General features: G+C 34.2%; 4 protein-coding genes across 4 annotated transcripts; 2 read left to right on the forward strand and 2 right to left on the reverse strand.

The window, feature by feature from the left end:
• The first annotated feature begins 3182 nt into the window (after positions 1-3182).
• Positions 3183-6023, forward strand: LOC145124242 (purple acid phosphatase 2-like). The gene is made up of 8 exons (XM_079059508.1): positions 3183-3651; positions 3874-4074; positions 4180-4291; positions 4382-4611; positions 4741-4879; positions 4981-5201; positions 5413-5534; positions 5637-6023. The coding sequence occupies exons 1-8, from the start codon at positions 3472-3474 to the stop codon at positions 5827-5829; spliced, it is 1398 nt and encodes a 465-aa protein (XP_078915634.1). The 5' UTR covers positions 3183-3471; the 3' UTR covers positions 5830-6023.
• A 1936-nt stretch (positions 6024-7959) lies between these two features.
• Positions 7960-11797, forward strand: LOC145124241 (uncharacterized). Its single transcript, XM_079059506.1, has 11 exons — positions 7960-8351; positions 8560-8669; positions 8907-8997; positions 9107-9254; positions 9343-9480; positions 9596-9735; positions 9982-10029; positions 10112-10222; positions 10309-10490; positions 10569-10690; positions 11423-11797. The coding sequence occupies exons 1-11, from the start codon at positions 8148-8150 to the stop codon at positions 11623-11625; spliced, it is 1497 nt and encodes a 498-aa protein (XP_078915632.1). The 5' UTR covers positions 7960-8147; the 3' UTR covers positions 11626-11797.
• Positions 11798-13696: 1899 nt separating this feature from the next.
• On the reverse strand, positions 13697-15261 carry LOC145124967 (chromatin remodeling protein SHL-like). The gene is made up of 5 exons (XM_079060446.1): positions 15121-15261; positions 14681-15026; positions 14312-14380; positions 14023-14158; positions 13697-13934 (listed from the first exon to the last, which is right to left on the reverse strand). The coding sequence occupies exons 1-5, from the start codon at positions 15203-15205 to the stop codon at positions 13908-13910; spliced, it is 663 nt and encodes a 220-aa protein (XP_078916572.1). The 5' UTR covers positions 15206-15261; the 3' UTR covers positions 13697-13907.
• A 2166-nt stretch (positions 15262-17427) lies between these two features.
• On the reverse strand, positions 17428-22196 carry LOC145125866 (beta-galactosidase 3-like). The gene is made up of 18 exons (XM_079061271.1): positions 21998-22196; positions 21819-21914; positions 21591-21703; positions 21436-21502; positions 21121-21213; positions 20875-21018; positions 20599-20690; positions 20250-20355; positions 20077-20164; positions 19726-19844; positions 19337-19501; positions 19090-19268; positions 18827-18930; positions 18615-18724; positions 18420-18530; positions 18190-18303; positions 17869-18071; positions 17428-17722 (listed from the first exon to the last, which is right to left on the reverse strand). The coding sequence occupies exons 1-18, from the start codon at positions 22166-22168 to the stop codon at positions 17611-17613; spliced, it is 2187 nt and encodes a 728-aa protein (XP_078917397.1). The 5' UTR covers positions 22169-22196; the 3' UTR covers positions 17428-17610.
• Positions 22197-26740: the final 4544 nt, after the last annotated feature.

Here is a 26740-nt window from a genome sequence, read left to right on the forward strand (position 1 = left end):
GACCTTCTTACACCCAATAATCACGTAAAGGTTCAATCTTTAAGCTCATGCAACCTTCTTATGCCCTTATATGAAGAAATAGCTCCTAAAATGGCAACCTAGATCCATAACCCCAAAGGGACTGCATAAAGCTGGAAGATTGGGACTCTCTGGACCTCTTAAGGTCTAGATCTAAAGCTTATTCCACATTAGGACCTCATATGCATCATATACAATCCAAGAAAGGGTAAAGAAAACCCTAGATTCAAGGATTTTACACAAAACAGAAAGAAGGGGCGAAATATTACCTCAAAATGGAGATCCTTGCTTAGATGTCTCAGAATAACAACCTCCTTTGGTCCTTCAAGCTGAATCCCTTCACTTTATTTGAAAATCCACACCAAAATGACTTGATTTCATCACAAGAACTCTTCCTTGGCTCCAATGGCGATTTAGGGTTTCTCACAGGAGATATGAGGCGCACCCAAGGTCATAAGTTCCTTTAAATAGGCTCCAACCCCGAAACTTAGGGTTTTCTCTGCCCAGTACCTACTCGGCGAGTCCATCCTTGGACTCGTCGAGTCCACTCATTAAATCCCCGCGGCAATCTCGACTCGACTCGGCGAGTTGGTCCCTCAACTCGTCGAGTCCCTCCTCAAATCTCAAGATTAACATACACAAACATGTCCCTGGAAATCCGGTTGTTACATGAAGATCATAGATCTGAAAGAATAAACACTTGGGACTTCTACTTCCCCAACAACCACCCATCCATGGCTAAAAGCATACAATCTATCCCAAGAAGAGATCTAAGCAAATATTAAGCAAGGTTAGAACTTTATACCCGAAATGTACTGGAAATGGAGCAGAGAATCAAGATCTGAAAGCTCTTAATTGAACCACCACCTTGCACCAAGCTTCTCTTCCTTCAACGAGCTTTAAACACACCAAAACACACTTACAATGAGCTCACAACACTCAAGGAGGCTCTAGGATTTCGAGATTAGGGTTAGGGGCTATGGAGGCTGGGAATGAGGCCAACACCTGGGACTTAAGGTGTTTAAATAGGGTGCAAAACCTTAAAATTAGGGTTTCTCAATTAGCATCCAACTCGTCGAGTTCCCTTCACCAACTCGCCGAGTTGGCTCATAAAAACCCGTGACCCAAAAGCCTCCAACACGTCGAGTTTCCCACCATTAACTCGACGAGTTGGTCCTTAGAAAAGGGGATTTATTCCACAATTAATCTTCTAGATTCCAGGTGTTACAAAGATGGGTAGATGAAATAGATGATGAGAGATGAAATAAAATGATGAGAGGCCTCGATGTTTAAGCTGATTTAGTCATCTAGTGGAGTATAGATGACGACCACGAACTATCTAGACAGTCCAGTGGAACGCTGGTAGGCTCGCAACCTGTAGGTGTTTGTGAACGATGTGTTCACCCGGTGTACTCCATCCCCCTCATGGTTGCCTTACTGACATATATTACTGAGGAATCCCCTAAGCAATATTGTCTTCCCGATGATGATCCTTAGGCTAGGTCCCTTAATTTAGATGCTTTAGGGACAGAAAGTGAGGATAACGAGAACGGGTAATTGGGTTGATTAATTTGATGAAATTAATAAACTTAATTATTGTGGGTTGAAAACCCTATGTGCTCACCAGGCTCCCACGCCTGACCCACTCAGTTTCTTGTATTACAGGTAGTGGCCATAGAGCACATGAGTGATGATCTCATGAGAGATCAATGGATTATAGACCATAAGAATAATAGATGTTGTAAGGCATGTACTATTTATGTTTATGCTTATGCACTGTATTGACAATGACATCCCAACGTTTTTAATATAATGAAAATACATTTCTTCGGAAATGCTTTGATAATTTACTTATCATATTTTGGGGAACAAATTCCGCAACATATTTCTTCAAAAGGATACTCTGATTTTCAAATAAATCATAAACAAATCGGTATTTTCTGACCGTAAAATTGGGGATGTCACAACTAACTCACCAAACTCACCAAATTCGTAATTAGCATCATCCAATATATTATCCAAACCATTAGCATCATTAACCAAGTCCTTCTCCATATGATCAGTGAGAGTAACATCATTACCTAAATCCTTCTCCATATGATCAGTGGGTGTAGGATCAGTACACGATTCCTTCTCCATGTGATCCATGGCATTCTCCAAGTCAACAACATGTGTGTCATGCCACTTTAGGATCAGTCTCTTTGAACAAGATGGAGGTTCAGAAATTTCCGTAATACGAACTTTACTGTGGGTTGGGGACATTAAATATGTGTGCAAAGTAGTTTTGTCATGCTCTATATATATGTCAATTAACTTATGCTTAGCCACACAAGTCCCCAAATAAGGAACATCTCTGTCACTAGCTAAAGCGAATAACCCAAAATCTAAATCGCCAAAAGGCCTTTGAAAGTGATAGTAAAGTGGTTTACCTACTGAAACATACCCTAGGTCTTCCATCATCTCATCAATGTCATGAACGGATATACTTCCTTCCAGGAAAGCTTGTAAACTCACCTCCATGGTGCATTCTTATTGAAAACACTGTCGGATGTCCAGTTGTAGAGGAGAGAAAATCATTTTTAGCTAACAAAATTAAACCTTTAACAGTCAATATCATTCAAACGAAAGTCAATCAAACATATCATAACTTTGAACAACGTCGATTTCAGCCATTTCACCACGAATGCGCTAAGAAACCATTGCAGTTCTTCGGTCTTGCAGCTGTCGCTCCTAGGGTTTTCACGTAAGGATTTCACACTTAACTGTGTTTTTGTTTGGTATACGAGTGTGTTGTACAGTGTAGAGTATGATCTTGTAATTGAACGCATCGATTTCTTAAACTGGCGGTAGTACGAATAAGTAAAAGGACGGAAATACCTCCAACGTGCAAGACACATGGGGGTTTTAACTCCAAAATCAAACGACATGTTAGATTAGGGACTAAGCGTGTAATAAATCAAACAATTAAGGATTGGCTGGTTAAAAAAATGGAGTTAGGGACTAGGCACGTTTCAAACACCAAACCATAGGGACCATTCGTGTAATTTATCCTATTCTAAAATGCTCTTATTTAAACTTAAATTTTATTCAGACAATTATAAAAGAATAGGTTTATAAAATTGTTGAAATAATGTCGCTTTTCCCTCCCAAATAGATAGGAAGAACCCATGAATGAGGGTTGTTGGATCCGATTTACGAGTTAACCATACACCTCCAGTCTCATGATCACTCCATCTTCATTCAGAAACTAGAGATTAGACAAAATTTAGCAGATCCTTGAAGAATTCTTCAATACGTTATTCCCACTCTTTTGCAATTATCATTAACACACATTAATCCGTAAGGATTAAGCAGTGAAAAGCCAAAAATTTGAAAGGAGGCAAAAAAAAATGATATTAGAGTTCTGGCTCTGCGCATGTTAAGCTGGGAGGAATAGAAAGGAGCGTGAATAAGATGAGTGTCCGATGGTGCCCTGTTATTGTCTCTGTTCTTGGGCTCTTGGTGTTCGAATCCGGTTTGTTTGTCGATGGAGGAACAACCAGTAGTTTTATAAGAAAATATGACAAAACAATCGATATGCCTCTTGACAGTGATGTGTTTAGTGAGCCTCCCGGTTATAATGCGCCTCAACAGGTATCGATTTCCCTCTAAGAACTCCATTTTCATATCGCTTTCATTTTAGGATCATTTTGATAGGGTTTTGTTCAATTTAAGGAGCCTATTTGCATTTCGTTCAATTTCTGAGATTAATTGTATGATTTAGGAACCCCTTCACAGCTCATCTGCATCTACTTAATTTACAACTCGTATTGTTGATAATGTTAATGAAACTGAATGCCGGTTTTTTAAATCAAGGTTCATATAACCCAAGGAGATCATGTGGGGAAGGCAATGATTGTATCTTGGGTGACAATGGAGGAACCAGGTTCAGATACAGTTGTTTATTGGAGTGAAGACAGCAGTAGTCAGAACACAGCCGAGGGCATTGTTACCACCTACACATACTACGATTATACTTCTGGATTCATCCATCATTGCAATCTTACTGATTTGGAGGTACTAATTTTGACTTTTAGTACCAAAACATTCAACATTTAGGATCTTTACCCTAATTAAAAGAAAATTTTGTTTGGAATCATATTGATTAGTTCTGTTTTGCAGCATGATACAAAATACTATTATGAAATTGGGATCGAACATGCATCAAGAACTTTCTGGTTCACAACTCCTCCTCCAATTGGACCAGATGTCCCTTTTACTTTTGGCCTTATTGGTATTATTCTTTCCTTAAAAACTTTCTCTACTTTGGATAATTTGTACTGAATATCTGTGTCATTAAGGTTGTGTTTGTTAATTTATACAGGAGATCTTGGCCAAAGTTTTGATTCAAACATCACACTTACTCACTATGAAATGAATCCTACAAAAGGAAAAACCGTATTATTCGTTGGAGACATTTCTTATGCTGATAACTATCCTTATCATGATAACACAAGATGGGATTCATGGGGAAGATTTGCTGAAAGAAGTACAGCATATCAACCATGGATATGGACTGCAGGAAATCATGAGCTTGACTTTGCACCTGAACTCGTAACTCTCCTTTGACTTTTCACCTTCCTTTCTTTATAAACTCACAAACTTTTGTCTATTCAATCCTCAAATATGTCTCAAAAGATTCAAGAAAGTCAAAAGATTCAAGTTTTGGTAATTTTGTTGCAGGGAGAGACTGAACCTTTTAAGCCTTATACTCACAGGTATCAAGTCCCCTTTGAAGCATCAGAAAGTACTTCTCCTTTTTGGTACTCAATCAAGATAGCTTCAGCATACATCATTGTCTTATCTTCATATTCAGCTTATGGTATTCAAAATTCAAATTTTTTTTTCTACTAAATATTAGAATCATTCACAACCCCAATCCATAGAAACAAAAAGGTCTAAATTTTTTACAAATTTTGTTAGGTAAATACACTCCTCAACACGAATGGCTGGAAAAAGAATTACCCAAAGTTGATAGAAGTGAAACCCCATGGTTGATTGTAATGACGCATACGCCCTTGTACAATAGCTATATCTATCACTATATGGAAGGTGAATCTATGAGAGTCATATTCGAGCCTTGGTTTGTTAAATACAAAGTTGATGTTGTGTTTTCTGGTCATGTCCATGCCTATGAACGCACAGTAAGTCTTTCTTTCTAGTTTTTACACAGGGAAAAAGTAAACGAGGGCAAATTTGTAAAAAGTTAAAACTTTATAGGGAACGTCTTCTATTAAGTCGTTCTTTCTGCATTAAGTAAAAAAGAAACACCCATATAGAGCTTGCTTGACTTTTGGGTATGTCTGGATAAAGTGAAAGTTTGAGGGTAAAATGACGATTTTGCCCTTGGTACAGGAGAGAATATCGAACATTGCTTATGATGTTGTTAACTCGAAATGTGATCCTATAAAAGATGAATCTGCTCCTATATACATAACCATTGGGGATGGAGGAAATCTTGAGGGCTTGGCTATCAAGTAATTAAAATATAATATTTAATGATTGTATTTTTAATTTTTATTATAAAAATTTGATGATAAGTAACACTTATGGTTTGTTGAATGATGATGATGATGTAGCATGACTGAGCCACAACCGATGTACTCTGCTTTTAGAGAAGCTAGTTATGGGCATGCTATTTTGGACATCAAGAATAGAACACATGCGTATCATAGTTGGCATAGGAATCAAGATGGATATGCTGTCACAGCTGATTCAATGTGGTTTTATAATAGATATTGGTATAATCATGACTTACATGCATCATCATGATCATATTTTTCTTTTTGTAGTGAAAAACTTCCTTTGCTAAATGAGAAATAGAAGTTTTTTTTTTTTTTTTTTTTTTTTTTTAAAGTCAGTAGTACCTTGTAAATCAATTCGTGTAGTATCTGGTTTTAGAGGAGATAGGAATGTGTCTATCTGGGACTCTAATATAGGAATATATAAAGTTTTATATTGTATGGGTGAAAATGGATATGGAAATATTTTATTGCAAATGCTTAGATTTGGGATAATATTTGGGGTTTATAGTAAGTAATATCACAAAACTAAATGATGAACTATCTTCTGATCCATGAACATCGTTTCCAACTAAAATCAATTGTACATGCAATTAGATACAGCTGGAATATCATACATCGTGGGAAAAAAAGTATGTTAGAGTTTTAAGACAAATAACTAATTGATATCTTAATTAAGAGGGTTCTTTGGATCGTATTTCTACTAGAAGTAATTTACTAATAAAGGGAATGCTCGACCGATGTCAAAGATGAAACATGTAGCTTTGGAGGTTATTTTCATGACAACTATATGGGTTTTGCGGTCTTATAGAAATACAATGGTGTTTTGTCACAAATACATTAGAAGAATCAGATTTTCAAAAAGATCATAGATTGCTAGTTTTATGCATAGAAATAGTAAGATCAAAGCCAACTGAAGTTGTGTGGTTACAAAATCCCATTATGGCCGGTCCTTTATAATTGTCTATTCTTTTGCTAGCTTCTTATTGGTTTGACTAATAAAATTCAAAGTATCCATATTTGATTATATCCGCCTTTTTAACCCGTTATAGTTTTCTTGCTGGTTCCAAGCACGAAGACAAAAATAATGGAGGGGTATACAAAATACTTTGATGACTCTAACACACGACAAACAACCTACGGAGCAACCCCCACCATGGCATAGCTCATGCCACCTAGGTCTCTTGGCCGGTAGTTAGCTTCAAGCAAAGTACCCCAACCTGACAACTCAATCTGTTGGGGAGTGGCTACACTAAGGCCCTCGCCAAAGCTCTTAGCATGACTGAACACCGCCCCCTAGCACGTGTTAAGGGGGTGCCCCAAGGTGGGCTCGCTAGCAGCTCAGTGAGATGAGAGATGAGAGAGAGTGTGTAGGTTGTTTGTGATTGGCTATTTTAATTTTTAATTTTTAATTTTTTTCTTCCTAAGATACCATGTTATGCTTACGTGACATGTAAAAAATGATATGACAGCATATCATACACACCACTATTCCCTCTAGCCTAAATGAAATGTTAGGTGCAAAGTGCGCCTATATGCGTCATGTGAACCACACACATAAATGGTACTCCTCCTAAGACTTCCATCAGGTACTCTTTACTATACATTCTAAAAGTTTGCCCACTATATGTGACAACTTGATTCCCTATTCTTTATTTATTTTTTTTTTCAATCCAAATATTTGATTAGAGTTGATATCTTATTCATTTTAACTTTGATTTTGAATATATAATATATCATTACGATATAAAGCTTTTTCAAAGGACAACCCAATAACAAATATCTAGCTTTCCACATGTCCAAAGTCGGTGAAAATTCACATTTTCTAATTAAAGAATTTCATGTTTTTTTTTTCTGTAAATTGGTAATCATATACAGAGTCCTAGATTTCCCCTCCAACATATATAGAAGCAGATGGAATCATGTCTAGTTGATGCGGGACATTAAAAAATCCCATGAGAAGGATACTCAATGAGATCAAACTAGATGCATAATGAGATCATACTAGATGCATCGAGTCCTGAGGGTGTCGGACACCAACTGATATTAGTGTATCGTCGAAGATTTTCTTTCCAAAGACTTTAAAATCATTTGAGACTGAGTTTAACCGATATAGAATAATAGCATATATAATATATGATACTTTATCACAAAAGTTTGAAATTTCGGTCTAATAAAATGTAAGTATTTATTTTGAAAAAAGATATATTTTTATTGAATAGGAACCGATTGAAATTTTAAACCGATTAAGAAATAACACAAGGAGCAAATTGTCAATATGTTCAAGTCAAGAGGAAAAAAGTGTAATTATACCGTGATCGAAGGTCCGGAAACGAAAAATGGTTCGTTGTCATTTGTCAACACCATTTTCAAACTCACGACTCGTGAAATCTCGATTTGTATGAATTCTGGAAAAAACTCCAAATTTAAATTTACTTTGCGTTGTAACGAATTAGAAAGAGCAGGTTTCCGATAATCGATCTCAAAATCCTCGATTCGTGTATCGATTTTCTATATAAGAGTTGAATTTTTAAGTGTGATGAAGGATTCTTCGGGAATCTCGTAGAAATGGCGGATCAGACGATCGAGAAACGTTCGTCTGAAGTTGATGATCATGAGAGAGAGCCGAGTAAAAAGAAGGACATTACCGAGGATCCAGAAACCTTCAGCTGTATGCTTCAGCCCTGTCCTGCCGACTCCGATCCTAAATACGTCGGAATTCGCCGCCTTCTTCTCTTTCGGAAAGCTCAGTCAGGCGTTCTTCGCCGAAAGGTACTCTCTATTAGTCACCTATTTCAAATGAATACATTTTGTTACAACAAATGTCAAACCTCGCCGGAGGATGTAGATAGGTATCCTTATTCCATAGTTCGTCTTACCAGTAGAACTCGGAATTTGACGAATAATTTGGTGAAAACAGCGACTTTACTGCTTCCTTCAATGATCAATGAATATAGCTGTGCGTATCTGTTGTGTGTAGGACTGGAGATGCAATGCTAAAGGCTATGTGGCTTATCGCAATTTCATCAACAGGCCAGATAATTGGCTAAATTCGCAAATACCAAGTCGCACTAGCACCCCTGGAACCAGGTACCTCAACTTACTTACTTACTGATTCCCTCTTTGGTTGCTCCTTTGAATTTATCAGATGCAGAAACACAAACATCCTCTGCCATTGTTAGTTTGTTCACTAGTTACACTATGGTTTGTAACGTTGCAAGCAAGCATATGATCAAGAATTTGCAATGATTGGCAGAGTATTATTTGAAATTTTGTTTCATATAGTAGTGACATGACATCAGGCTAACTTACTCATTGGTTCACCAGTGGTCGATGGGTGCCATCTCCAACTCCAAGTCAACTATCTATGGCTCTTGAGGTGGAAAACTGGTCGACTGGTAGCTGGACTGGTATGAAGGTTAGTTTTACTCCTTTTTTCAACATAACTACATTGGTAAAACAGACATATTGGATTTGGATAATAAGTCTTGATGCACTTTTTTATAATCTGGTTTATTTTTACACAGGATCTACGTGATAGTCAAACACCGAGTCATAATACTGTTAGTAGTTTTGGTGTAAGTTCAACTGAATTTGAACACCCTCGTCGAAAAACTGAACATGCATATTCATTTGTGGGAATGCATTGCATCTTCGATGAATGCAAATCAATGGGTAACTTCCAATATGAATTTGTTTATTCTCATTTTAAGTGATTACTTTTTCTTCATGGAATAAGTGTTTCAATTCTACATATATGCAGTTACTGTTATAAAGTTTGGGCATATGAGTTCTGATGTTCTTGCTTATGGAGCAACAGATGGAACATTAACAGTTTGCAGTGTCTCTGATCCACCTTCAATCATGAACAAATTGACTGGGCACTCAAAAGATGTCACAGGTTTGATCAACTGGTACTGGTTCTTTAGTCTTTCCTTTAATATCTCTTGATTGAAAGGGGACTATTAATCATGTGTTGATGTCTTTTTTTTTCATCTTTAATCTCATTTTTCCAGATTTTGACTTTTCATTGAACAACCAGTACATTGCATCATCTTCATTGGATAAAACTGTAAGGGTTTGGGATATACCAAATGGCCTTTGCATTCGAGTAATATATGGAGTTACTTCTCAGCTTTGTATTCGTTTTCATCCTGTAAGTTCACATCAAATTTAACTTTCTCTTACTTATATTTATGTTCTTATTCCTTTATTTTTAACCAACATAATAAACTTAGGAGCTGTTTCTTTTTTTCCCTGAATGAGTAATAATGTATGTATGGATAAAGTGATGTATACACACCGTAGACTGAATAAACCATCTGAACAAGACTAAATGACCATTTTACCCTTACATCTATGAATGAAAATTAGTAATTCTTTTTTTTCTTAATAAATACAGGTGAATAATAACTTCCTTTCAGTTGGCAATGCACAAAAAGAAGTCTCGGTAATTAATTCATATCCTTCACTGCTTCTTTATTTCTTTTAATTAATTACTTTATTTCTTTTAATTTTTTTTACTATTTCAGATATTCAATTTTAGCACGGGAAGATTAATAAGTAAAACAGTTGTGGACAGTGAGGTTACGACTCTTGATTATGACCATACGGGTCAGTTTATTTTTTGTGGGGATGCACAGGTGAGCTTTTTATTTATTATTTTTTTATAAACTTCATTTTCAAAACTCTGTCATTTATATAAAAACTGTTGTTTTATTTTTTTTAGGGATGTATATACACAGTTAAAGTAAACTCTCATCAAGGTACTTTATCACGCTCACATCGCACTAAAACTAGCAGCAAGGAAAAGTCAGAATTCACCACTATACAATATAGAACATTTTCTTTAATGACACAAGGTCCTGTGTTATTGGCTCTTACACGAGATGGAAGTTTGTCTTTCTTCAGGTTCTTAATTATCTGATTTAAATTAATTTCATATGTTTAAATTTGATGAAAGTAAGTTGTTTTTTTTATTTGTTGCAGTGTTTCTTTGGAGTTACAAGGCTATTTGACTCTACAGTGCTCCCTCAAGTTGGCCCCACGTCTTCATAGCATTCGCGCTTCTTTTTGTCCATTACTTTCCCTTGAAAAAGGGGAATATATAGGTATATACATAAGTTAAATTGCAAGAAGTGATTAAAGGATCCATATGCATATCTATGTCATTGCCATGTTATCTAGTGTAAATTACAAATCCGGTCCTTGTGTTTTACCCAAAACAACAAGTTCAGTCCAAATTTTGAAGTCGTCATTTCATTGTGGATATGGTCCCTAGTACATACAAAATGACTTCAAAATTTGGACTGAATTTGCAATTTTGAGTAAAGCATAGGGACCATATTCGTAATGAAATGCAAACTTAAGGACGACTTAAAATTTGGGACTGAGCTTGCAATTTCGAGTGCAGCTGAGCACAGGGACCAAATTTGTAATTTACTCTAATATTATAATCATATTAAGAAAAGTAACAAAACTATGTTATTTTCCATAATTAGTTACCTCTGGAGGGAATTGATAATATGTTCCAAGAGTAATTTACATTTTTGGTCCTTGAGTATAGTTGAGTTTTTCAATTCTGGTCCCAAAAAGTTTTTTCTTGCAATTTTGGTTCTTATTTGAGGTTTTTGTAACATTTTTAGTCCCTATGTCAAGTAAAATGATTTTAGTTTGGGACCAAAATTGTAAAAATCAGATATATTCAGGGTGAAAAATAGTCATTTTACTTGTAACAAGGACCAAGAAGGTTACAGAAGTTTAAGGACCAAAATTGCAAAAACCAGATATACTTAGGGGGGAAAATGTAATTTACTGATACAGGGTTTTTGTGTGTTAATAAGTGATTGGAAGTGAGGATGCAGCTGTGTATTTCTATGACTTAACTCGGCCCAAGAATACATGTGTGAACAAACTACAGGGACATGGATACCCGGTGATTGCAGTTGCATGGAATCATGGTGAGAATCTTTTGGCTTCCTCTGATTTTGGTGGCACTGTAATTGTTTGGAAGAGAGAAAAATCAAAGCAAAAAGAGGTCACCTAAAATAAAATCATTTCTTTTTATTTTTTTAAAACTCTTTTTCTGATATCTAGATCAATGTAAATTAGGTCATTTCTAGATAAAATCATTAAGGTAGTTAAAATACATATTCTCAATACAACAGTTTAAAACATGTATTTTTTATAATCATCGACTTCAAGTAGGCATTTCACCATTGTCTGATTCACAATCTTTATGATAAAAAATACCAGTAAAAAAAGTTCTAACAAATGCACGCATGTTTGGCAAAATACACAATTATGATTCTAATAGAAAAATCACTTGTGGACATATTCTTCAACTTTTTTTTTTCGAGTGTAAAAGTAAGGAATCTAAAGAAAATAAGACCTTGAAAATTGAAAGTAATCATTAGACTTCATGGTGACTCACTTCTGTCCTCATTAGTCATTCCCCATGGAAACCAACCCATACCTTAACTTTTCCCATGAAAATCACCCCATAATAAAGAGTGTCAGGTCATTTATCTTTTAGTTATATTTAATAAGTTACTAAATTTTCTTTTAATTTCCCATTATACTATCTATTGCGTCTACTGTGGCAAGTGGCAACCGACATCTGATGGGAATATAGAAAAAATTTAGTTACATAGTGGATACAATTAAAAATAAATTGACTAATAAGTAAATTGTATTTTATGACATTAACCTATTAACATTTTTGTCGCATTTTTTTTAGGATGTACTTAATCATACTCCTGTATTTTGCAACACACACATACATTTGCCAAACATGAGTTTGCAAAATTTGAAGTTATATATCTTCTTCGAAAGCATTTTAGAGTAAAATTACAAAATACTTTATGAAATTGTGAAATGCTTTCAAGCAAAGAATGAAAAATCGTGATCATAGTAAGATCGAACCGGATCGAAAGATCCTACCATAATCAACTAGTTTGTTTTTTTAAGAGCTATAATTATCTCAAAGATTAATTATGAAACATATTCATAAATTATTTTAACTTAAACTTTAGATTTCAAAAAGATCAATATGTCCAAGTTCCAACAAACATGTAACACAATAAAAATATATCTGATCAACTACATCTGTTACAAAAACATAGACGTCAGTTCACAACTATTACAAAAACATAGAATTGAGGTAAAGAGGAGCACCTCCACTCCACGCTGCAGTTCCACCACATCTTTCTCCTTCAAAGTGGATCCATATTTGAATGAGTCAAGATGAATCCACAAAGTGGATCCCTATTGAAGCACATTACTTATTTTTATGGTACAAACAATTGATACATTTTATTTCTTTCTTCAAAATTATTGTCAAATATTCCTTTAACTAGATGTATGAACAAATCGAACTAATTTTTATTTTTTTCTTCAAAAATATTGTCAAATATTCCTTCAAGTAGATATATGAACAAATCGGTACAAACAGTTGACACATAATTATATAATTATTCTAACTGAGTTGTTAACATTTTTTTGGTTACATATATATAGTATTTTTGAAATAATAGTTTCTTTCAAATGATCTGACTTAGATAGATTTTTTAAAAATCATTTCTAATCATTAAAACTGTTAATAATACAATTGAAACTTAAGTTAAATAAAAGTGTTGATAACAACATATGTTTCTAACCTAACAAGACATGATAGAATAAATTATAATGTGTTTGTCGTGCACGGAACCATGAGTCATATCAGTGTCAACGAGACAACAAATGCAACTTTTGTCCCATCCAAAAAAGTTCAAACCCAGTGGGATATGGACTCACTTTGCTTTTCTCATTTGTGCAAAAAGCATAAATAACATCATTGTCCTAAAATAGCCCTAAAAAGTTTGTCCAACCAAGTCTACAAACACAACCTTAAAGATAATAAAAGTCGTATCTTAAATGTAAACTACATAATTGATCATATAACATGGACTTAACAGATGTGCCGTTAAATTAATCAGTTGAGGGATCAAACATACAACAAAGCTATGTTTTAAGGACCATCTTTGAACAAATGAAAATTTGGACTCTAAAATCCAAAATTCTTGACATACCACAGGGACCATTCCTGTAATTTACTCAAAAACTTATAACAAACACTGTTACATTAAACAAGAAACTTAATTTACTTCAAAAACATTATCATCATAGGCCACCAAAGTACCAAACTCATAAACTTCAAACAAAATCAAATCATATTCACAAAGATTATGATAATCAAACCCTAGTTTCCATCTCATAAGTCACATCAACCTACTGTTGCTGCTATCTTCAACAAGAGTTTTAACTTTTAATACATTAAACCTGTGCATATTACCTTCGACGACGTTTTGTATCCACCTGAAAACACCATAATCATAAACATGAAAATTTTAAAATTTATAGATTTTTTTTTTTCATGATATGTAATTGTGGGACAAAAATTTACCTTCATGGTTGAATTCCTGGAATTAGCACGAGGGTTTTGGAGAATCCTTTGTTCTTCAGATGAACAACTTTTACAAAATAAGTGTTCAATTCTTTTAGCCTCATCCACTGTCATGTTTAAACAAGCAGGATGAAACCTGAACCAAAAGGGTATTCAAAGTTTACAAACTAAAATTATCATAATCCAAAAATAGATTCATGGAAAGCATATCAAGTTTCAAGAATTCAAACATTTGGTGTTTTAATCTTGTTATTTTTATCCCCAAAATGTTAACTTGAATGTGACTTACCAACCACTGCAGCCATCACACTGGATCATGAACTTATCAGGATTGTAAGGCATTTCACACGTGCAGTACCTGTCATATTAACACAAATTAAACAGATTAATCAACAGCATATCTATGAACTATGATGTATCTATCAATTGTACAACTCTTCGAATTTAGTCATACCAATCTTAAGTTAGGAAAAGCACACAGATTCAGAAGCCTTGATGTTATTTTGATCCTGTTAGCATCTAGATAGGTAACTAGCAGTGTATAAAGTTCGAAGTTCAATCCAAAATTTCTTAAGATAAATTTTTTCCAACATCAAATGCAAACAATTTCATCAACAACGAATGGAAATTATGAAAAAAGGATATAGCAGAAACATACACTGCTACGCTATTGGGACTGAAGTCTCCGGTGGAAGAGTGATACTCAAAACGACAGAAGAAATCGTCGTTGCCAATGTCGTCGAGTGATGTATAGCTCTTGAAAGTGTGAACCTTACACTTGCCTTCAATTGTATCAGGGCTTTGAACATCACGGTGATCGGAAATGAATACTTCTTTGCTTCCGTGAAATGGTTGTTTGCCGTCTTTTGATTCCTCCGGTCGGTAGTACCACCGGATGTGAACTTTCACGTTGCTTCCGTTTTCGTCGGATACGATCTTATCCACTTTTGCTATGTACGATGGCTTCGAAGGATTGGGAGATCGCATGAACACGCAATCGCCGGCTGATTCGAAGGGAAAAACAGAAATTGGTTAGAAAAGAATGAACTTTTTAGAAAGAAGAAAAGAGTGATGAGGATTGATTGAGATGAAACTAACGTCTTATGGATTCGTTAATGGCTTTGACGGTGTAAGAATCTAGGGTTTTTCCGTTGCCGCGGATTTTGGCCATGGACTGATGCATGACTTCAAGCAGGCATGAAACACGATCAAAAGACAAAAGAGATTGCGTGTGTGTATTACTCAGAGTTGAATTTATACTTCTTTGGTAATAAAATTAAGACAAAACTACATATATGGTCCTTGTGTTTTATAAAAAGTAACACATAATTTTTTTTGTAATGAAGATGGTCAATGGTTTCAATTTCTTAAACCCACATAAAAATAACATTCTTACTCTTTAAATATATTTTATATTTTCTTTTTACTCATAAATTTTATTAATTGATTTTATCATTTCCAACTTTTAATTATTTTAGTTAATAATTTACATTTATACTTATATAGTATATAAAGGGATAGAAACCACACCCAATAAAATGAATTGACTATGTGGAAGTCGTTTCCACACCAAAGATATCATTGTCGTTTGTTCGTGGTTTCCATAGACTCTCCCTCCATCATCGATATTGTTTCATTTCCACAACCCAAAAGTCTATGTTCAATCCATAACTCATTCCTACACCTACGCTTCTACAATTACACGTTTACAGTTTATCCCATAAAATGTTTCCGCACCCTTAGATATCACTGAGCTTCAAACAGTGGCATATCCAAAACAAAATGTACGGGGAAACATACATGATTTTAAGGGTAGCATGCCGAAAAAGTTGCATTATTTTGTAAAATTTCAAAAAAAATTACATTATGCTAAAAAATTTAAAGGGTAGCCCGGCTGCCCCATGCAATCATGTATGGCTTCAAACCAAAAATCAATTCCACACCCACGTATTCTTCAATTATAGGTTGTTCAAGTCGCATCATATTATCAAGTTTATCAATGGTCAGAGGTTGCGAAAATACGATATTCAAGAGTATGGTGGTGGCGATGAGTAACGACATGGGTTATTCCTAAACAAGTTTGTCACTTTATTATGTAATTTGTATGTGTTCTTTAGAAGTTTTAAGTATGTGAAACTTTGGATGCATTATACTTTTTCTTGAATTTTTTTGGTTGACTCATGCGCTTAGACACGAGTCTTACAAGGTTAATTAGTCTCTATACTTATATACCTGGTTTCCTTTCATTCTCCCAACCATGTGGGATAAACTAAAAACCCATTAACCTATTTGTTAACTTCTTTCAAACACCTCGTTTCAACATATAATTTGTTCATTCATCTTTAATCTATTTTGGAAGTGTGATATATCAAAACTAATGTATCATTCTCAAAAATAGGAAATAATCCATTTTTGAAATTGGTTAAAACCAATTTTCCAACATCGTATTTACGGGCTTTGTTTCACGGTTTAGTGGTTGTATTATAATGAAATTTTGAAAAGGGGATAATCACCGTAAAACCCATTTTCCATATATAGATATTACAAAATAACCATATTTTTCCAGAGAAAACCAAAGTGATCATCATATTTTATAAGCATGTTTTGGACTCCATTATGAGTTGTGAACTTAGTTATTATGATCCCTCAGTTTAAAGTTGTACGCTTTAAAAAACCAATGAAAAACTGTGAAAATTTTCTTCGCAACTCCATCTCAATGTTCTCTATAAATAGTTTCCCATACGAAGAGCAACTTCAAATAAGGGGAAAATATATGGAAATTACTTTTATCTGAATGGTTGGCACTTGACACAATTGAAATAAGTTCTTCCATTTATCATGATTTTGAAAGCATAAAAAAATAGATTTTTAAGTTCGAAACTCTTTAACAACAAAGAACATGCTCGAAACTTATAGGGAAGAACATCTTAGAAACTAACATATATACCACCTCTTTTTGATTGTTTATGTGCCTTTAAAAAGGTTTATTTCTCAAACTCATTATATTTCCGCATCTATATTTGTGTGTCATTTTGTAGTTGTCAACACCAAGACTTGCATCAGTTTATATTCATTTCTAAAACAATGTTGAAGTTTTTCTTTAAAACTTTACTAAGGGACTTTTGTCTAAATTTTTGATTAAGCATCATTAATCTCGTTTGTGTCCTGATATCGTTAGAAGGATGCAAATTGGTCCCTCTATAATGGAAATTCAAAGTTTCTAACCCTACATCAATTGATTGTCGGAAGTATAATTTCCAAACATCCTAAACGCTATAGGCTGATTTTATGTCTAAGCCCTGCCAAACTGAATCTTGTCTTTCACTATTTTCATCATATTATAATATCAAAAGTCAAGACATCGACTCTTTTTAGTTTATGAGGAATTAACCTTTTTATGGTATCTTTTGACTTTTATCTTGTATAATCTTATACCTTTTAAAAATTACATCTTTTACCACAATAATTTTAAATAATCGTATAGCACGTGGGATACACATCTCAAAATTCGTATCCTATACTTTTTGACATCCCTCGCAGAGGTCTCAATGAGCTTCACAACAAGTATTTTCCTTGTATATATGATCTTCACTTTAACGTTCTTCTCATAATAGAAATAGCCGATGGATCACCACCCATTTCTTCAAACACAACTATCAAATTTTGTGTTGGCTTTAACCATGATCTAGGGACATGGTACCTACAAAATTAAAACAAAAAATAAATAATAAATCGATGTCAAATTTAAACATAAAACATCTCTTATGGATTATCAGCTGATACTGCTAGGACAGTTATCTGGGGACATATAACGTTTTACTGATAAATGAGAATGGTTGAGTTTACCATCTTTGAGTCGGTTTTCCGCAACGAGTTTGACACTTGGCGGGCCGAAAAGTACCAGCATAATTGCAGCCGGTACAACTCCCTTTTGCACGAATTGTCCAATATCTTCCTATGCTTTGACCATTGATCCATACTTGACCCTTTCCCATTCTCTTCATGTCAATAGCTAAAGGCTCAACCCCTTCTGGTGCATTGAAATAAGCCTGCATGTTGACTAGTCAATGCAATTCGTGCATAATTCTGACACCAAAACTTTCCACTAAAACAATTTATAGCAATTTATTTTATGAATTAAAAAGATAGAAAAAAAAAGTAGTGTACCTTGTACCAAGTAAGTGGCCTATGGTTTTGTTGAAGCAACGATGATTCAATCCAATCTACTGAAGAAACCCCCGTCGGCGATGCTAAGTTTTTCGATTCTCCCTTCAGGCCTACCTGCAAAACCAAATCGGAAGAACAAAAAGGCGAAATTGAGCCCCAATGATCCAAGAAAACACGACGGAGTTGGAATTTTGAGATTATGAAACGAATTATGATCGAACGAAATAGACCTGGTATGACCATTTCTGCCTGGAAATATCCCTCGATCCACGATCTACTCCGTGTAACACAACAGGTCCTAAAACTCCAGTCTTCCATAGCTCAAAATGTGGCCCGTTGTTCTTCGATCACAAAGAATTATCGTATTTAGATTCGTGTAAATCAATCGAAGACGATAGAAAGAAATTGGAGTTAAATCGACTTACTTGTAACCCAACGGCGACACTTAGCAGCGAGATCTTGTTTATTCCGGTGTGTAGATTGGCGTTTCCGGTGAACTTAACGTTCTTACTTTCTGGATTTCCGAACGCCGATCCTGATGAATTCGCGTACAAATTACGAACAATTCAATAACAAATTCACAATACAAATTTGAATCTGAGTTCTATGTACATGGCAATGCTTATCGGAGTTGTACCTGATAGCTGACCATTGATGAAAACATGTAAAGCATGGCCTTCGGAATCCACGCTTAGAGTCGGAACACTATTCCCGTGTATTTCCCATGGCTTTATCACAACACTAGAAATTCAAGTTCGAGAATGTAAGTACAAATTACAATGCAGAATGTACAACAGCTATAATGGATTTTATCACAATACTAGAATCCGTACAAGTTTTAATGCATAATGTACAGGTTTTAATACAAGCATTATGTTTAAGAAAATAACTTTTTCTAACCTGGTTGAATACCAAAGATAATCACTTGCATCTCTAGTTACACTCAATTGATCCAACAAACCAGAAACTATCATCTTTGATCCAATATCAACAGATGAAACATCTTCACTGAAAGTTTGCCATGGAAGTCTATTCACATGTGTTGGCAACATATTTACAAGAGATGTCTTTGATCCAATCTAAAAAAAAAAACGATCAGAAGTCAGCTTTAGGTAGTTGTAACTCATGCAGGATTCGTTGTACTAACCTGAGCTGTATTGAAAGCTACATTTTTACAATCAGGAAGAATGCTGATTGACCATGGTGGGAGATTGTAATGCATGTTTCTGAATGTGACTGTTGTGGATGAATTGAGATGATAATTGGCTAAAAACGCAGCACAACCTCCGGTTTTTGAAGAAAATACATGTGCCTAATATAAACATGTTAAGAGATTTTTAGTAGTGAAAATGTTTTATGGTTAAATACATAAAAACATTTGTATTTTATTATATCTTTTTTAAAGGTTAAAAGATTATAATGGTTTAATATGTACATATATATAGCTAATTGGCTAAACTGATAGAATTGTGAAAATACAAGTGTTTTTCTGTATTTTCAGTTAATAAGATTGTAAATAGTTTTTATTCTACAAACCTGTTCGTAGGTTCCTAAGGAAATAAAAGTAGGATCAGCTGAAACGAGCGCTCGTTCGCTTAGTTTTATAGCTTTATGAAGCTCCTTCAAGTGGTTATATTTTGGTTGCCTTAGCAAACCTATGTATACAAACAAAGGCTATACATCAGTAATTTTTTTACCAGTATTTAATACAGAAAGAACGACTTAATAGATAAAGTCACGGAAATGAACATTTTACACCATTTACTCCTAACCTTTTACAAAGTTACCTTTATCTTTTTAACTTCCATTTCTATTTGGCATCATTTTCTCAAATATGTTTTGACATTATTTATCCAGACAACACTTTGTACAGTATAATTTTATTACCGTATTCGTCTATAGGAGCATCATAATCGTAGCTGGTTGTGATGAACGGGCCTCCGGCTGTCCTTCCAAAATTTGTTCCTCCATGATACTATTTAATATAAGAAAAATGGATTAATGTATTGATGAATATTAATTTTTGGTTTCCATTTTAGTCTATGGAAAAACATGCTAACCATGTAATAGTTCGTGAATGAGCCTCCCTTTTGAATGAATCGGGCAACTGCAAACGCCAAATCTTGAACGGGTCGATGGGGAACAGGTCCACCAAAATCCGAGAACCTTTAAAGAATTGAATTCCAATGACTAACAAGATCCCACATTTGAAATTGACTTTTAAAGTTATCAAAATCATATTTATTCCTTATTCTTCTAAACTTTTTACACCAATTCTTTCTATATTGAAATACTTATTGTACCATTTCATTTAGTTTTTAATTTCTCCTCAAAAATCAAAAAATTCATGTCGAATTTGAAAATCGAAAATTTCCAAGTTCGAGTATGACAAATAATAGTAGGACTTACCAACCGCTCCAAGCCTCCGTCCACATTGTAGGTTTTGTTTCTTTGTTATTTGGAGAGAAATAATCACAATAGAACCCATTGCAAGTATTTATCTGTCATAAAACCCCCAAAAAAAAAAAACAAACGTAAATTTTTACGGTACCAATAAAACACATTGTGTCTAATCAGACACAATAAACAGACACAATGTGTCTGTTATCATTATTTCGTATTCCTAGATTTTTGGGCACCAATCTCATCACCAGTGCTCCATATGAAATAGAGAAAAGTACATACAATAGGATCCGGAGCATCATCTTGCTTGCACATGACCCACGGGACACCAGTGTCCAATCCAACAGCCATTTTGGCAGCCCAAGTCAAGTAAGCATGACCGGCTGCACCATATGCTTTGCTTTCTGCCCCATATTCATTCTCTATCTGCCCCCATTTACCAAATTCAATTTTAAAATATTTTGTATAAACAAATTGGAATCTTGATTTTATAAATAAATAAATAAAAACAAGAAATAAGAAAGTTACCTGAGAGAGAATAATTGGGCCACCTTGTGACTCGAACAATTTTTCATACTTCATCATTTGCACTATTTTTGTGGTGAACTTTTGCATTGCCATCTACATCACAACTTCTGATTAAAAAATATATACATATTTCAAGTAATTAATTCTGTTTTTTAATAACAGTATTTATTTCTACTCTCTTTTTGCATTAAAAACACTTCAGGCATACACACACATCCCAATAAACGATGTAGTTTTGTCCTGACAATGTCAGCATCTATGTAATAATATAATACAAACGCAATTAATTTTGGACTTTAAGGAAAAATGAAACACCTTGAAAGGTTCGTTATCAGTTCTAAAGCTGATTCCAGGAACATACTTCAACCAAACAGGAAAACCTCTTCCAAAAAACATTAAAAGTCATCATCAAAATCACTAAAAACTATTAAAAAAAAACGAAATTTGTTCTTGAATCTTAATAAAATTACCCAAAATTCCACTCTGCACAAACAAATGGTCCAATTCGAAGATGCATATACATCCCAGCTTTCTGAACCAATTTCACAAACCGAATCAAATCATATCTTCCTTCAAAATTATACTGCAAAAGTCAAATCCAAATCCAAATTCATCAACATAAACTTATCAAATCAAATAAATGGGAAACTATTAAAAAGGAAAAAAAGAATAAAGTAAAGAAAGAACAGAGTATATACATTTCCTGGAGAAGGTTCATGCCCATTCCAGAAAACATAAGTATCGATCACATCAAGTCCTCCATTTTTGGCTTTTAAGATGAGATCTTCCCACATCTGCAACAAAGTTCGGATTGGATTTGAGTAATTGTTGAAAGAATGGGATTGGAAATCAGAAATGTGAAGAACAGAGAGATTACTTCAGGGGTGCTTCTTGGATAATGTATAGAACCAGAGATGAGGATTCTTCTTCTGCCATTGATGATGAGAGATTTCTTGTCGTAGGTCACACTGCATTTTGTGAACTCGATACATAGCAGAAATGAAACGATGAGTAGTGAAACCCATTTGGAAGCTGAGGTAGCTGCCATTTCTTTCAACTAGAGCAAGATGGAGGGCTTTTTCATATATTTATATAAGATGCGAAATAGTTTTAAATGCGTGTATTGTAATTTTTATAATAGTTTTCATTTTATATAAAATATGAGTACTTAAATACAACATATTTAATACTTTTTAAGATCTATGTTGTTTTAAATCATTATTTAAAATGTTAAAAAAACTCATACATTAAATGTGTGTTACAGTCTTTGTATGCAATTAAAGCACTTATTTTTGTAAGAGAAATTATACTCAGACTTTTGCTACAAATTGTTCATATCTAGTATCTACACATCGCCTATATTTCTATTTTTACAAGAATGTTAGGTGCCGTTTGTTTTTCCGAAGCGAAAATAACTGAAGTCTGCGGACCACCTCTGCAACCCTCTGTAGCAGAAGAAATGGACTAAACGGTTGCAACGTGTAATAAAAACTATATTTGTTTTTTTAACATCTGCAGACTGCTACAATAAGTTAAAGTAAGATGTGAAAAGGTTTGAGACAGATGGTCAAATGCTACGCCACACAGCACACACACAACAGTTTTTAAGTCAGAAGTCTTCTGAAAACAAACAGCTGTGAAGGGCCAAGTGCTGCACGGCACAACAATAAGTGGTCAGAAGCGGTTTTTTAGAAAAAACAAACAACACATTAGTTTCTTAAGAATAAGTCAATAATATTCAAATCTTATAACAAATTAAGATAATGGTGGTTCGAAATAACCATTTTTATTTTTATTTGATGTAAAGGGAGACTATTTACATAAAAAGAACGTAGATAGAAAAAGACTAAACTGCAAAAATGTTCTTGTGGTTTGTCGAAAATTTTACTTTGATACAAAAAGTTCAAGACTAGCAATTTAAGACTAGCATTACTGGTCCAAAATAAGTATATTATTGTGGTTTTGGTTAAACATGTTTTGAAAATATTTAAAATACAGATCTACCCTAATATTTTCTTTTTCTATTTTTTGACATTACAATAATTAAAAAAACAAAAAGAAAAATCTTCAGAGTGTTTATCCCCCACCACTCCCCCCCCCCCCAATCTCTCTGTACATTAGATGAACCTACAAATCGGTGACTCACCGGAAAAGGAGAGAAACAGAGCGAGGACCACATTACTCGAAGGAGAGAGACGATCGTACTAGGTTTAGTCTAAGGGTTTTCGAGGCATCATTCGTCGGATCTACCGCCATCATCCTTCCCAAACAGCCGGATACCGCTACAATGTAGTTGAGGGTTTGAAAAACCCTAGCTTCGCTGCCAACGTAGTTTATGATCTATTGTGATGAAGATAGAATTTATGGGTTTGAAAAAACCCAAGCTTAGACTTTCCAGATCTAAAGATGGCAGTGACCCTAGGGTTTGATGTGTCTCGGTGACCGACGTCTGACAACCGACATCCTTCCATCTGTTGATGTATTTCGCAGATCTAGCCATAACCCTCGATGTATCTTCTTCTATCGGTGTGTCTATCTACCTCGTCATATCTGTATGTGTTCATGTAACGATTTATCAGTGGCGGAGCTAGAAATTTTTATATGGAGGTACAAACATTATCAATAAATATTATATGTAATTATCATATTCGGGGCATTAAAAAACATGATATAATCTCTATAGCTGGGGGTACAATAACATATATCATGTTTACAAATAATTTTCTTTATATACATAAAACAATTTTTTGGGGGATGTTGTAGTACCCTCAAAGCCACATGTAGCTCCGCCACTGCGATTTATGGGGATCTTGTTACATCTGGTTTTTGTGTGATAGGTCTGATCTTTATCTATTTAAGAAAATGATCTTCATCTATTTAAGAAAAATCGAGATTTGTTGTTCACCATTGTATAGTTATGATATTTCTTTCCCTTGATTTCTGAATTTTATGTGTTAGTTCTAAGATGACCACAAAGATTAAATGTGAAAGATCTGGGATTTGTGTTGAATCTGTTGGTTCAAATCTTCATCTTGTCCATCCTTGTATGTATGTGTATGAATCACGAAAGGAAAGATGGTGGAGGTTTACAAATCAAATAGTTCTTAGTTTGAAATATGGAAAAATTGTGTTTGAATTCATCAATGGCAGCGACGACGTTGACCGGTGGTGGTGTTGGCGACGACGACGGTGTTGGGTCAGTGATGGCGGCGGCGGCAGTCTCTTGAATATAAGTATTGTGAGAGAAATGAGTGTGGTAGGATAGTATCTTATTTTTATTTTATATAATAAAAAGAAAATGTGTAAACAAAATTAAAATGATAAATCAATCATTTTCAATATTTTTAAAAAAGTTAGACCAAGGCTACAACAAAATTTTTATTTTGGTCAGTGTTGCTCATCTAAAAAAAATTTATCTAAATTTTTTTAAAATAAAATGATAATTTTCGACAAACCATATGAATCATTTTTGCAACTTAATCATACAAAAATAAAAATAAAAATGATACTCCCTACCGATGGAGAATTGAAAATTGTACGTAAGCAAAGAGAAATCATTAAACTCAAAAAGAAAATGTAAATATTGAGTGACTACTTTATTAATATATGTTTTCTTTTGTGGATCACCTGTTTCGAAATTTTAGGGTAGATTCGAGAGAAAATCATAAAAATGATCATTTTGGGTGGATATTGTTAACAACTTGACATTATAGCGTTAGTCGGTTAAAAAAAAAACATATCATAATTTTTAAAGCCAACTTTTTATATCATATGAAAAAAAAACACCAAATAGTCTGATCGAACTTAAAGATTAAGCCAATAATTAAGAAAAAAGACAAAAAAAAAACCATACAAATTTGAAACAACAAAATTGAAGCCCATGCTTCCTAGCGTTGCCCGTTGTCTACACCGACTACACCTCTAGCAATTGGCACGCACGCTTCCTTGCCTTGCATGGAATCTACATGGAGGTTCCTTTCATTCATTTGTGATTTGTTTCAGAAACCATAAATTATATATATATATATATATATATATATATATATATATATATATATATATATATATATATATATATATATATATATATATATATTAAAGCGCATGGAAGGTTTCAACAGGAAACTTTCCGTGTTTATAATTTTAACACTATATTTTTACTTTTTCTTAATTTTGCCGCTAAAGTTTCAATAAACTTTTCTTTTTTATAATTTTGCCACTTTATTTTTACTTCTTCATATTTTTGCCACTAAACTTTCACTTTTACTTCTTTAAAACCCTTTTTCTTTATTCTTTTATAATTTTACCACTTTATTTTTACTTTTTACTAATTTTGCCACTAAAGTTTCAACAAACTTTTCCTCTTTATAATTTTGGCACTTTATTTTTACTTCTTTATATTTTTGCCACTAAACTTTCACCCGTGCAACGCACGGACATTTTCATAGTTAGAATCATTGTTGATTTGTTTCAGAATTCAGACAATTCGATTAATCTATTTCTTCTTAAATGTTCTTTTGTTCTTTGTCACTTGTTCGATACTTTTGATTGTTGATTTGTCAATTCTCATTTGTTATAGAACAACCGGTTAACCAGGGAAAATTCTCCAAGTTTTCCAAGTCCCCTCGTTCATCAAGTAAAATGCAAGTTTGATTAGGGATGCCAAAAACCTCTGTGGAACCGTGACCTCGCGGGACCCCGTTTCCGTAAGGGAGTAATTTTACAATATTTTCAGGTTCGGGGGACGGGGGCAGGGGCAGGGAGTTTCGTCCCGAATACCCGACGGGGGCCCTGAGAAAATAATTACCTATATTTAACTATTTTATTTATGAAAATAAATATTAAACTTAGAGTAGTCGTTATGTAATATATGTTTTGTATTTGAATAATTAGTGTAATATGTAAAGCTAAACAAATCAACGAGTTAAAAATACTATAAATAAAGTTAAACGGAGATTTCGGGCCAAAGGGGGTTAACAAGGGATTCGGGTGAAACGAGGGCGGGATCGGGGGATGGTCTTCAAATTTGGGGGTGTGGATACGGGGGAATTCGGGATCGGGAGAAATTCAGGTGTGGGGGCGGGGGCAGCTATTTCAGCCCCCGTTTGGTCCGTTGACATCCCTAAGTTTGATCCCTTAGAATTCATAAAAACATGTTAGAGACAAATAAGATCAAATGCAATACCTTGTTAGACAACATTGAGATTGACCCCATGTTTAAATATTTTAAATTATACGACTAGACCGCCACAAGTATTGTTACTTTTTTTATATTTACTGGCTTAACTTAATTAAAAAAATATTTGGTTTTCTATTCTATATTTCTTATTGGTCTTTGTTAGTGATTAGAGTTAAATTAATACTCATTAGGGTTTAGGTTAGGCCCAGAGCCCATTTTGTATTCCTATTTATATGAGGTTAAATCTCAATTATAATCAAGCAATCTATTATCTTCTATGGTATCAGATATCTAGGTTAAAACCCTATTGCTTACCACAACCCACATCTACCACCATCCACCTTCGGCGACCTTCTCTAATCGTTGTCGAAGGTGCCTTTATTATGCTCAATATTTTTTCTTTTCTTCTTTCCCCTCCTAAATAATAATACAACTGCTGAC

Source organism: Lactuca virosa, chromosome 7 (genome assembly GCF_052849685.1).
Source record: "Lactuca virosa cultivar CGN04683 chromosome 7, Lactuca_virosa_CGN04683_v6, whole genome shotgun sequence".
Lineage (NCBI taxonomy): Eukaryota > Viridiplantae > Streptophyta > Magnoliopsida > Asterales > Asteraceae > Lactuca > Lactuca virosa.